The 13,944-nt window shown below is 37.3% G+C and overlaps 1 protein-coding gene across 6 annotated transcripts in view; it reads right to left on the bottom strand.

The window, feature by feature from the left end:
* Window positions 1-371: 371 nt before the first annotated feature.
* ACSL3 (acyl-CoA synthetase long chain family member 3) overlaps window positions 372-13,944 on the bottom strand; it is a 55,475-nt gene continuing 41,902 nt past the window's right edge. For 4 of the 6 annotated variants that reach the window (XM_069792104.1, XM_069792107.1, XM_069792105.1 and 1 more), the window contains 4 exons: window positions 13,205-13,396; window positions 11,814-11,928; window positions 6,979-7,136; window positions 372-4,645 (listed from right to left, as the gene is read on the bottom strand). In XM_069792104.1, coding sequence (XP_069648205.1) covers window positions 4,482-4,645; window positions 6,979-7,136; window positions 11,814-11,928; window positions 13,205-13,396 — 629 coding nt within the window. In that variant the 3' untranslated portion in view covers window positions 372-4,481. Of the gene's footprint in view, window positions 4,646-6,978; window positions 7,137-7,336; window positions 7,532-11,813; window positions 11,929-13,204; window positions 13,397-13,944 lie in introns of all 6 variants that reach the window. The other 2 variants (XR_011326140.1, XM_069792108.1) reach the window with 2 other exon arrangements.

Genomic DNA, 13,944 nt, shown 5'->3' with positions numbered 1-13,944 from the left:
GAAAAATACATCAGCAATATCTGTATAGCACAAATGAGTAGTCAACCAGAATATTCACTACCTGCAAAACACAAGCACGTGGCTATTAACATTGAAAACTGAAGATACCAAACGCCAGCAATGCAGGGATGGAGCCCTTTGCAAAAGGTTACCAGTAATGTGAGGCAGGGAGCAAAACCCAAGGAAATGCCCACCAGCAAACAGGTTTCCCTGGCAATGTGACATTTTGAACTACCCTAGCTTAGTACCCTTCTTGAACAGCCACGTACTCAACTAACGTGATTTAAATTCACTAATTTACAACCATATATTATCTAGGCTTAGATAGATAAAAATGAAATGCACTTAAAAACTGGACATATGGGGCCTGATTTGTGAAATTAATTTTATTTTTGAAACATGATATCCAATTACAAATAAATAATTCATACAATATAACTCAATTAGGATATACAATGTTCAGGCAGTTCATAGCAACAACCAAGATCACACTGAAAATGAGTTTACATTAAATAACCAATTACAATAATATACAACTGGTCATTCAATTAACGTTTCAGCCTGGTCCAAGGTGTATGCAAGTTGAAGATTGTTCCTCTTACCAGTAAAGAAACAGATGTACACAATTTTATACCAAGTCCAAAGTAGTTAATACATCACACTAATAAAAATTAAAAATGCTGCATTGCATCACCTAAATGTAGTTTTAGTACAGAATAAAAGCTTGTGAATTTTAGCAGGATAAAGGTTATTGCAATGGAGTTTTTGTCCCATAGCAATTTCTGCATAAACTTACAAGCTTTACAGGATGTTTTTAATGTACAGTTTCAATTCCATACCCTTCTCTGCATCCTTCCTATAAAATCAGTACGACGTAGGTATGCCTTATGTTCTTAGTTTCAGTTGCACTTTTTTTCACTTTCATTTCAGCAAAATATTTTACTGCTAAGATATGGTTTCCAGTTGAGGTATGGTCCTGCTTGTGTTTAAACTGCAGTAGCAGCAGCATCAGTAAACTTGCAAGGTCTTTCCTGACATGTAATTTTTAAATTTCCTAGCCTACTCCAGAAACACTATTCTCTGCAAAGAACACTTACAACATATTGAATTTAGCCTAAACTCCTGGAATATTTTTAAATAATCATGGGAACTTAAAGGAGATTCACAGCATCCTTGGAAATTCTTGGTCAGTCTTTTTTTTTATAAGGAAAAATGTAAATTTTCACAACAGAGTAAGTAGTTACAATTTCCAATGATTCAGAGTCCTAGGAAGTTTATATTTACAAAAGCTTTGTTAAAAATCCCCCCCTTTTTGGGGCCCCTCAGGTGAGGTATATGCCCCTTGTTCTTAGTTTGAACTCAGACTGTTTAAAAGTTACAGCTCTTTCCATTACAAAATCCCCCACGTGATGGAGATCGTTACTTCCAACCATGCACTTTTCCTAATTTACTCTACAACTTTCTGCAGCCTTTGGGACACGTGCAATACATTCCAGCAGGTACTTTTGTTGTTGTTGTTACACCGGGTATGAGAAGACACCCCCCCCCCCCCAAAAAAAAAACAAACCACCACAAAAAACAAAACACAGAGAGATACTAGGTAAATTTCTGGCTGGCGTGTAATGCATCTATGCAGGGTTTCAACTCCCCTAAAGTTCTCTTTCTGCTCATCAACGCAAGAGCACAGGGTGAAAACATACTGGCAGCCAAAAAGTATCTAACGGGCATAGCTGTCCACAGGACTAAGACTGCCAGAGCAAGGAAGCCCTACATTTGACCAGCAGCTGTGACTTACTGTCCCATTATAGCCCTGTCAATTAATGAGAAACATGGGCACCAACAGGACATGGAAGTACTCAGAATCTACCAGCATTAAAGTCTGTCTTTTGTTATAAATCAAAAGAGAGAACATACTCATCACACATATTTTAAGCCCATACAAATATTTCAAAAGTCTATCTCCAACTCTGAGACTAAAATTAATGAACTGCTTTATTTTCACATTCTGTAGAAGAAATAAATGTCCACAATGAATCTGATGTCTAAAAAAGGAGGAACTATATGTATCGACATCCGTTTTAAATGTAAAAACCCTGAACTGTAAAATCAAATGCACAGTTAGACTGAAACCCAATCTTGTGACTGGATTAGAAGCAAAATTAAAACTACTATTTCCAAACCATTTAAAAAGTTTCATTTATGCAATTTATCCAAAAGTGAATTTAAACCCTTAGTTGAATAAAATACTAACTTCAGATTTCTTCTGAATTAACCAAAAGCAGATTTATTTTCTTAAATCCGCTGCACAATGCACCAAGTGATATACATAGTACTTCAGCAATTTATTAATTTTCACTAAAAATCACAAAAAAATATTTCAACAATGTACATCCTATGCCGAGTGCAAACTACTTAAGAACCTGTTGATGGAGCACAGATACATATTTAAGTGTCAGTAATGTCTAATATATGGTGTGACATTTCCCTACAGACTTGGCAATTTCAACATTTGGATTCTTCAGTCATTTTCCAACATTAGTCTTATCTCTATTTGCCAGAAGATTTTAATTTATGATCTAGATATCTGAAGGCATTAATCTCATAAACACAGTTCTGATTTCTTTTTGTTGTATATTATTTCCATTTGACTAGTTACATCAAAATTCACCAAATGGCAACAGTTTTTTTTCATAGACAGCAGCAGGGGAAATCCAGAAATAGTGGGAGACATGGTAATGTAACATAAAATACAGGACAAACCTTCTCATCATTTCACTGAAACTAAAGTACAGGGAACCTACCTGATAACTTTCAACTCCTATGAAACTGCTTTCTATAATCAATGGAAAGTGTTAATTTAAATAATATTTCAGAATTTTTTAAAATGAGAATTTGTGTATCTAAAATTCTATAACTCCCATGTCACAAATGCTAACAGCAGGAATTCCCTCCCCTAAACAAAGCTTCTGCTATCCAGAATTGCTATATGCTACCACAGTAGGGTACTAAGTGAGCATCAAGACCTTAATTTTTAGTACTATAAGTAAATGATATACATGAGAGAATAATCTCCAAATTAAAGCCATTTTAATATTTGCTCCATCACAGAGTTGACTGATGTATGCCTTTTCACATCCTCATGTAACCCTGATTAAAATACTCTTTCTAGAAATATTTTGAAAATAAAATTCACATCTGAAACAAATCTCAACACTCTCACTGAAGAAGAAAAGATCCCCCATAGTTCTTCAAACAATATTCACATATCTATAGTAAAACAGAAATTAAGACTCCTTCCCAAAGTAAGTATTGGGTGTAACAGACCAAGCAACATAAATAACTCTGGCTGACAAATACTTCAAATATCTGTTTTTAAAGCAAAAATTGCTGAACAGAAGAACACAGAATTAAAGGGAGATTTTTAATGGCACAAAGGGCAGCTAGGCACTGTGTGAGCTGAGAACATAACTGTCATTATGACTTTAAAAATCCCCCCAGTAAGATTTGGGTTGCAGCTAGAGCAGAACAGGGGTCTTGCCAGACTTTCACAAACAATGCAAGAGCTAACCCAGTGTAATGTCCAAACCTAATGAGAAAAGACAAAAGTTGTTACAGTCCTCCTGCTAAAAGGGCACTGTCAAACTTACAAAGTGTTAAGTGAAATTAATGCCGAGTTCTTATTAGCTCTACACAATTCAACTACTGGATGAAATGGTCACAAGCTATTTAAAAAAGGAGTTTCTGTATTTTGAGAGATTATTCTTAGGTTTAACTTCTGTTGTATTAATAGCATCTTTTGTATTAAACAAGCTTTAACTAACACCTGCAAGAGTACCTGCCTTTATGCAGCGCTGTGCCATGACCATCTTTTCATTTTCAGATAAAAATAAAAGTAACCATTAGGCACATATTGAAGGTGTACTACACAAGCTGGAACATCAAACACTTTCTCCCTCACATTTACACAGAAAAATAGCACAGCAGCAAACAATCTGGTCCTCTGTTCAACAATTATCTCATTACAAACATTTTCAGTGTACATAGTGTCACAACATCAATACCTTCTTATCTTTAAATAATTAGGTAGAAAAAGGCCCCCAGTATAACCATTTCTTATATAGCCAAGTTCTCTCTATATACATCCAAATTTAAAGATACAAATAAAACATTATACAGGATTTATAAATGTTTAAAAACTTGAGGCTTCAGAATCATGGTTTCCCAAAAAGACTCGGGAAAGTCCACAGACTGACAAGGTAGCAGAGAAAACTGGAAAAAAAGGAGACAGACACAAGTTTGCTGCCATAACATTTTACTAAACTTGCCAGTCATCATGGTGATGTTACCAGAAATAACAGTTTAAGCTGCAAATGAGGAATGGTGGTTTTGTGTGTTGATCTCAAGTGTTGAGACAGGCAATTCAAGTATTTCCTATTTGATCCAAGCTCATTGTAGCAAAGTGGTGCAGAAAAAAAAAAGAATTATTTTACATTTTTTCCATACATTCGATCAATGTCCATTTGATAGTAAGCCGTAAGCTCTTTGCGTTTTAGTTTGAATGCATCTGTCACTAGACCAGTCTCAGGGGTCCAAGGATCAGGGCTCAAACGAATTTTTACTGGTATTTCAAACTTCTCCAGATTAGCTGTAAAAACAGACAATTTTAATACGAAACGTAATTGTAACAATTTTTCTACAATTAAGCACAAAAGGAGGAACCGTGTTCTCACACAGAAAAGCATGTGACATAAATGAAGAAGTGCTCCTCAAACTCCCCACGGTTAGCTTTGAAAGCCCATGTGGTCACAAGTAGAGTGACAGGATCCACCAGTAACTGTTCTCCAGTTTCCACAGAAATACTGAAATAAACCCCAGCTGTTTGGGTATCTGTGCTGCTTCCTAACCTCAGAAAAGCCTCAGTGCATGAAGTGACATTCTCAAAATATACACTGTTGTATCAGTGTTATGATAGTCATCTTCTGAAGATAAAAGTCTTAAAATCCATACTATTTAAGCTTGAAAAAACAGGGGTTTGTGTTTTTTCCTCATAGTCCTAAAATTTTCAAGGAAAGGAAGTTCATATGGTAGCTGCTCCCCTTCCTGAAACAGAAGAGTGCTCTGCTCTGTGCACCTTTAGCACAAACACTATCATTTGCAAGAGCTTCTGCTATGGTTTCAGACATAAGAGAAGAAAAACAAGCAACTCTAAGAAAAATAATCAACAGATAGGCAATATTAAAAAAATATTTTCAGGTTAAATAAAAAAATCCAAAAAATGTATAATTATCCTATGCAACCTCCCATTTTTAGATTTTCCTGCACCTTTTACTCCCCTTGACATTAAGTCACTGGGTTTGAGGATTTTTGCAATTTAGCACTAAAATTCATAATATTACTTTAAAAGTAAAGCCTATGATACCAAAGTGAAAAACAAAACCAAATATAAAGTAACATCAAAATGTGTAAAAATACTTCAGGATTATGTCAAATATTCTGTTTCATCAATTTTAACAGTATATTTAATTCTCTTTAGAATAGTTAGTGCTGCACAAAAAAGAAAAGGAAAGCAACCTTGTACATGCTCTCCATCACAGCAGCTTCTTAGAATTACTTTGCCCGTATGTTCCACGCAGTGAAGAAAAATGGACTAGAGACATGGGGCAAGGAAAAAAAAGTCTGCTACAGTATCAAGACTGCACTCATTATTAACAGTATGCTCCTGTAACAGAAGTCTGCAAATATACTAATGATAGATTTTAATATATTCACAAGTAATTCACAAGGAGAAGAGATGAAGATTAACAAGACAAACATTTTTGGAAGCATAAAGTTATCCAGGGTAGGAAAGATGAGGAAAAATTGCAAAGAGGTGCAGAAGGACATTGTGATATTAAGCAACTGCAGAACAGACAGGAGAAAACACTCATTGCAGAAAAGTGTGAAAGAGAATGCATATGAAGAACAAATTTGAACATCCACAATGACCATTTAAAAAACATTCTGTGGTCATAACTGACAGCTTTATGAAAAAAGCTCAGTGCTTAGTAATGGTGAAAAGCAAAAACAAGGCAGAAATTATGATGCAAGAACAAACAAAGTATCACTGTGCCACTGTTTAATTCTGCACCAGAATAGCTAAATAGACTACAGCCAATTAGCATGAAAAAAGATACAGCTGAGGGGGAAGTATAACAGACACTGAAAAAAATCATGACTGCCATTGTGACTGTTCACTGCCTCTTCCCATACAAGAGCTCGGCAGAACCAAATTGAACTAGCAGATGGTAGGGTTAAAACAAAAAAGAGGCAAAAAAGAGGCTTCACAGTAGCATAGCCGAGCTGTGCAACTCTGCCACAAGGTAGTATGGATACTGATACAGAATATCTACATAACTTTAAAATGCAACTAGAAGAGTTAATGGAAGGAAAGTCTACTGAAAATTATGAACTACAAAGACACTGCTTTCAGGTTAGGAAATCCATCAGATGCAAGTCACTGGAAGCTAGGAGAGCCCCTGTCACCATGGGCTTATTTTAACTATGCACACATATGTAGCATGTGAGACTGTATGATACCCGACACATATATCATGGATCTACAGATGATCCACATTGATTTGAACCAGCAGCTAAGGCCAAAAAGATACTACAGGACATCTCTCTGTAGAGCACCAGACACACACACACACACATATATATATATACACACACATATAGGGAACTGAACTAAGCTTGTTAAGTTTGCTCTGCTTTTATATTCTTTCCTCAGCTATTTGCCATAGTAAAAAAAAAAGTTACATGAACCAAAAGGACTGACCCAACTCATGTTCTGCTGTTGGGTTTTTTTCCTATGAAAATTTTACTTCATACACATTCTAGGAAATATACACACTCAAGGAAATATTTATAGGGCCTATGCTTATCTGTTTCACAGACATTACAGTCCACAAGGTTAATACTATCTACCCAGCTACTCACCTGCCATGGCAGCCTCAGCTAGCACTTTCAGTACCTCTTTTTCCATCTCAGGACTGTTACAGATCTCTTCCCAGGTTCCTTTAAATCCTTTCTTTCGAGCTAGTTCTGCGAGCTCCTTTTGATTTGGCACAACAAATCCAATGACATAAGAATGGAAACTGAGAAGTATAATGTACTTTAGTATGAATTTTGTAAAGTTAACAAGTCTTCAAAAATAACATTTCAAGTTGGGGGGTTTGTACTTCATACAGAGATATTGCTCCTAACAGTTGGCTTTTGTTCACCTGATAATCTCTCCGAAACAGTACACAAATTACCTTTGCCTGCTTAAAAATAAGTAGAAAGAGAAGCTACTTACCTTACAGCAACTGGATTGCTTCAAGGTGTGCTGTCCATATGCATATTCCACTGCGTCTCATGCCCAAAGCTTTGGGGAAGCAGTACCCATACGATGTCAAATGCGCCCTGCCTCTCCTCATGTTTTGCATCCCGGTATGAAGACTGGTGTGCGGCTTCCCTACCTCAGTTTCCTCTCAACTGCAGAATCCAGTTACTGTAGAGGAGTAGAGGACTGCAGTGAAGAGGGGTTGGAGAGCAGGTTGTGGAATGAGCATATGCACAACACATCTCAAAGAACGCCTGCTTCTGTAAGGGAAGTGACTTCTCTTTCTCTTTCAAGTGATTGTCCATACACTCACTCTACCGTTGGCAATCTTTGTCTGCTCCTGATATGCCTAGAACATATGAAGCTGTGATCTTAAAGTCTTTGGAAAATACTGAAGCACAACTTGCCCTGAAACAGGTATTCAAGACTTTTCAGATGGTGTAAAGTTTAGTGGAAACGTGAACAGAACCTCACATAGCAACTCTCCACATTTTAACAAAGCAGATGACAGAATCAGAGAGCTGAAAGCGATCTCAGAAGATAATCTAATTCATTCACCTGCCTTGAAGCACAGTCAGCTACATGTAACAGATGTTTGTCTAACCCATTCTTAAACATCAGGCAAACACTAATGTCCATGCTTCATTATTCTTAGCATTGGTAAGCTGTTCCTGATGGCTATTCCTGACTCTCCCTCTCTGCAGTTTACAGGGGTGTTTTATTTTCATGCAGCCAATAGTCAGATGTTCCTCTCCTTTCCACAGAAGCCATTTATTCACTCACAGACTGTTACTTTTTTTTTTTCTCCTTCTCACCTTTCTAGCCATCCTTCCTTTCTTAAGTTTCTTTAGGAATTTAGGCAATGCCCTTTCCTCCTAAGTCATGCATAACAGATCTCTGCCCAGACATTCCCATTTTTCTCCTGGAGGTCCACCTTTTCTGAAGTGTTGCATGTGAAACTCAGGCCCTTTAATGCTTGGTAGAGCAAAAAGATCATTGTGCATCTTGTAGGCTGTACATCTGATTATGCCAGATTATTTACCTTCTTCTAACACTTGAAGAAGGTGCAACAACTTGCACTTGTTGACTCATGTCAGCTCCTATAGAACTGCTATCAGCTAGTGGTCCTCATCCTGCACTTTTGCAGTTTATTTAGGTGCAAGTATAACTTATATTTCCCCCTCTTCAAACCGGCTGCTGTTTTCAAGCAAATGTCCATCTAGTCAAGCTTGCTCTGAATTCTAATCCTGTCCTCCACTGTATTTTTGGTCCTGACCCACCTTAACCATCTACAGATTTATTAAAACTTCTCAAAACTCTCTTTCACCAGATAGATCATTAATGTAAAATACAGAATCTCAACCCCAGTATGGAGATTACTTTAGCTTATCCTTTAAGGTCTCCAAGATAATTTTAAAATACTAACTCTAAATACCTTTTTGGTTACTGTACATTGCAATTTTCTCCTTTGTTACCGGTACGAATTATAATGGGCATCTTACAGCAGCTGTGAAGATTGCACAAAAGTCCATTACAAACACAGGCTTCCCTGGCATCATCTGTTGACAAGCTTTGCCTGTTGGCTGACTCAAAACTGTTCTCATTTTCCTCTTACTAAGACTGTACTTACAGAAAGACTTCAGATTAGCCTCAGTATCACTTACTGCTTGCATCTCACCTGTCTTTGCCTCTCTCTGATTTCCCACCCACACACACTCGTGCTATACTCTGTACTGAACCTTTGTAACTTCGTCTAGGGTCTATTCTGTAATGTATATGTATTATGTATGAAGGCATCCAGGACAAAGGACTCTGGCACTTTCATCCCTGGTTCCTGTAGTCTTTTGACATGCTTAAGGTCATGTCCAGCAATACCACCAGTGTCTCCAGGGTTAAACAGCATATAGAAGTAATCAGTTGGCTGGGTAAGCCTCAGACTTTTGGTTCATCTAAAATTCAGCCTCTTGAGTAGAAGCATACTTCCTCTGGACAAACGGGTTCATCCAACTATGCTTTTTCCTGGAAAGAGCACCTTGGAGCTCACAGCTCCTGGAATGTGTAGCTAAGTTAAATCTTTGCTTGTTGCAGTACAAATGCTAAAGCACTTTGCTGTGAGAAGTACCCTGAAGACTACATCATCTCTCTGGAGCAGCTACTTCCCTCTCCACTACTGTTTCTTCTGCAGATCTTTTGAATTTGCTAGCATCTTCAGTCTTGGAGGTCATAACAGCAGCATGAAGGAAGAAATTTTCAGAATTTGGTCCTCAGGACTGCCATAGTCATCTCCTCCACGCTAAGAGATTTTGCCAAAACATCTCTCCTACACTAGGCATCCTCATTCCCTTGCTGTGCTTGAGGTCCTACCCAAGTACTGCACTTGGACCTATGGTAATAGACATACACAGTGGCACTACATATCAATGTCACAATTTCTCTTCTGTAAAGTCTGGTTCTTAGCTCTCCTTGAGCTTCCTGCTAAGAGCTCCCTTGGGGTTTTTGCCATGTTTGCTCATTCCTCAGGTAACTGAACTACTCATTTTCCTGATGTGATGCTTGAGGCCCACTGAACACATCTTGGATGGGTGAAGTGCTGATAAAGCAGCAGGAGTCTCCTCTGAAGGATCTCTAATCACAATTCCTTTCAGCAAACATTTTACTCCTTATATCACTATTTTGTCTGAAGTGGTCAATTAATACAGCTTTTGAAGCAGCGATATCGTGCGAACACTTTTGATTCCCTACTACCATGTTCAGAGGAGCTTTGCACCCCAAGATCTCAGGTCAAATCACAGATTTGTAGAAGACTGCCCTCCTTGTCCTTTGGCATGTCGGAGATAGAACAGCTACAAATGAAGGACTCTTGCATACGAGGTCACCCAGGCAAAGTATAAGAAGAGACAGGATATAAGAGAGGTCACAGGCACTGCTAACGAAAAGTCTCTGAGCTTACACTGCTGAGTGTGAGTATATACCCACAATGAAATGTGCATATGGACAACCATTCAGAGAATCTGTATTACACGGCTACTTATGCCAAATTACACACATGAAAGTATTCAGAAGAAATAACAGCAGCAGCAGAAAAACCAATCTGGAATGTACTTGGACTCTACTTGTAAATTACCTTTAAAAATTGCTCATAGGTTTTCCTATTTTTAAGTACTAGACAAGACACAGACTATCAGAGTCAACTGCTTGTCTGGCAAGCGCATTTTAGCCTCCATTGTTATGTTGACCTGGCAAAACTAAAACAAAATTTGACAGTACAATTCCAATAGTGAACTTCAATCCTAGAACAGCAGCAATCACCATCTGTAGGAACCTCTTTCTCCACAGACTGCAGACAGTGCTCACAACACGCACGTAACCTCAGGCAGTCAAAGCAATCAAACATGAGACTCACCCAACAGGTCAAAACCATAAATAAAGCTTAATATAATGAAGTTTTCTCAGCAGTGGCATGCCCAAGGTGCGTTAGCCTATTGAACCAAAACTGTCAAAATTGAAGTTACAGGATGACTACCATTAGTTAACACAAAATACACCACAGAGAACCAGGTGAACAAACCAAAAGTTAATTTTCTATTTATTACCACTGAGCAATTCTCTGGTATGCTTGTCCTGGCCTCTTTCAATCAAAGCTATCAAGAGGGGCTTTTGTGGCCATACTGGAAATCAGAGTATTTCTGATCACTCAGAAGCTCTAAAATGACTTTCCAAACATCAAAATGATGACAGGAAACAAAGACCACCTGAAGTATATTTATACATGTAAGTCTATATTATGCACAGGTAGGAAATTCTAGAAATAGAAACTTAAGACATGTTTGAGCCCTTATATGCCTAATTCAGTAGTACATGTAGAAAGCAAACAGAAAGGACATTTGATTATAATTTATTAATTGTGTGTTTGCATAGTATTTACAGAGTGTTTTCTCTCAAGCTTCAAGGCTTCTGCTGGTATATTGCAGGGGTTAAAGAAAAGTATTTTTAATGTGCAAGACAGCTTCTGGGTCTGCTTCTGTTGGTGTTTTTTTCCCCCGCCTCGCTCTGAAGTACAACAGTACTCCATCTGAAGAACAGATCACAGCTTAATACAGCAAGGAACAAGGTGTCCTAGGGCTTCTATAGGTAATAATCGCTAAAGTGCTTGAGTGATGTCTATTATGAATGCAGTCAGAGCTTAGCTGCTTTTCAGATTGGGGAAAAGGGAATGAAAGAGACTCATTCTTGGCATTTTCCAAAGAATGATGAAAAAAGGGAAAGGAAAAATAAGAACATAGATTTCAGGTGGTTTAGTTTTGATAGAGAAAGGTATTCCATTGTATTATAAGCAAATTCCTTTTTCAACTAGTTTAAAAAATTCCACACATTAAGTGGCGGAAAATTTTGCTTATGGATTCAGTAGGACAAAGAATACAGCAATAACAAAGTATCAGCTGCCTCTTACCTGCTTGCATACACACAAATATTATCTACCAGTGGAAGATTCTTTAGAGCTGCTTCTACTTTGCCAAGAGAAACATATTCTCCTGCCTGGAGTTTTACAAGATCTTTTTTACGATCTATTGAGGAAAAAAGGAATTAAACGTTAATTACAGAACACAAAACTTTAGACACTGATTTTATACTTTTCTGAAATGTATGTATAAATGCCAAAAGGTAAGCTGACTCACATTTGGTGAATGTACCAGAAACATTTAATATCAGGTTTCCAGACTTCGCATTTTATCAATCTGTGCCTCACTTAAACATGAGGCAAGTTACAATTGAAACATTGAACATGTTTCAATCCCATGCATGTTCTGCCTTTAGAACAGCATCTCATATATGACTCCACTGGCATGAGAATGAAAGACAACTAGGATTATGCAAAAGCCAGTGTTTGGCTAGAAGCACACATTTTTGCACTGTCTGGTCCAGACGCTTAAGGCAGGAAATGCAGCATTTGGTGACATTTTGTTATTTATTCCGAAGCTAAATCCATATTTAAAGAGCAACTGTCCATCTGTTATTTGAAACACAACAATAGGAACCAAAAATTAAGCCCAAATTACTTGAGCTTATTGTACGTAGCCCAAAGAAGGCAAAAGTAACTAACAGGACCTTACCCACCTAGCTCTGATGGCAGCCAGGAGTACCTCTCCTTTGCTATACACCTTCATGCTGCTTTGTGCAACCAGGCAAGGTAGTTTTGACCAGTACAAGGCAGCTGCAATGGGACCTAAGATCTTTCTCATATAATAAACCAAATAACCTTAGTTTTCAGGATTAAAGAGCACCCTGAATAACCCACTGATTTCAAGACAGACACCTGGTAGTTTATAGGGCACCTATTCTTGTGCCTACAGGTGTCAAAGAATGATGACCCTATCACAGGCTTACATGTAACACCTTTACCTTAGTATATTTTTCCTCTAGTTCCTTTATGATAGAGGAACTTATTATAAAAAATGGCAAGATTAAGAAAAGGCTTATTTAATTCCTGAGCACATATTACCAAAAGAGCCCTTTCACTGAATCAAGTTCCACACTTAGAAAAGTATAAAACCTAAGGCAGCTAATCTAGCCCAATTAGCCTGTATTTAACTCTCTAATTACTACCCAGTCTCACTAACAGAGTGGAGTCAATGTTAAGACTGTTTTAAAAGGAAGCAATTTTTTTTAAAAATCAGCTTTTAAAACAAAATCAAGTTTACATTAACATATCAGAATTTCACTGGGATACATGGTAGGGCTTTAGACTGCATGCTGAGATATGGAGATTTTGGGGGCATTAATTACAGTATTTAGCAGCCCTGAAAAATGTATATATATGTTCACCTGAATTTATTAACTCACCAATAATTTTTAGACATCCATCTTGATGAAACTCTCCAATGTCTCCAGTATGGAGCCACCTCTGCCCATTCTCATCGACAGTGAAATCTTTTTTGGTGCGTACTTCATTTTTGTAGTAGCCCACAGTCACATTTTGCCCTCCAATAAGAACCTCACCTCTAGGATATGGTTTATCAGTGTTGTAATATCCACCTAAAAGTACAGTTTTTATTATGTTAAAAAGAATAAAAATATATTCCAAAGCAAAAAATCCTATTATTTTTACTATTTAAATACAAAACTAAACACATTAGTAAGTCCTTAGCCAAAGTTACCACTTGCCTGAACAGTTCAGTAAAAGAAGAGGTGGTTCCAATTGTTTTCAGCATATAAACAGCTATTTAATATGTGTTTGCAAACAGTGAAATACACACACAGGCAGAGGGCAAATGCCATCTCTATGCAATCTTTCTGCCAGCACTAACATGCTCTATCAGTTTCATACAGGCTCGAATCATAAGAAAGATAAGTTTTGCCTCATACTTTAGGAAAGAAAAAAACTATAAGGTCTCACATTATCCCAAAACACCCTTAAGTATTATGTATTTCTACTCTACAATACATAAAAGCCTACAGTGAAAGGAAATCACCTAAATAGATTTTAAACTTCATTAAATCTATTTTATATAGCACCCATTAAGCTTCTGTTCCATATGCCGATTTTTAATGATTTTATTAATAATAGTAATAATATTATGAAG

The sequence above is a fragment of the Haliaeetus albicilla genome, chromosome 9 (genome assembly GCF_947461875.1).
Source record: "Haliaeetus albicilla chromosome 9, bHalAlb1.1, whole genome shotgun sequence".
Lineage (NCBI taxonomy): Eukaryota > Metazoa > Chordata > Aves > Accipitriformes > Accipitridae > Haliaeetus > Haliaeetus albicilla.
This window is presented reverse-complemented; position numbering and strand designations above follow the sequence as displayed.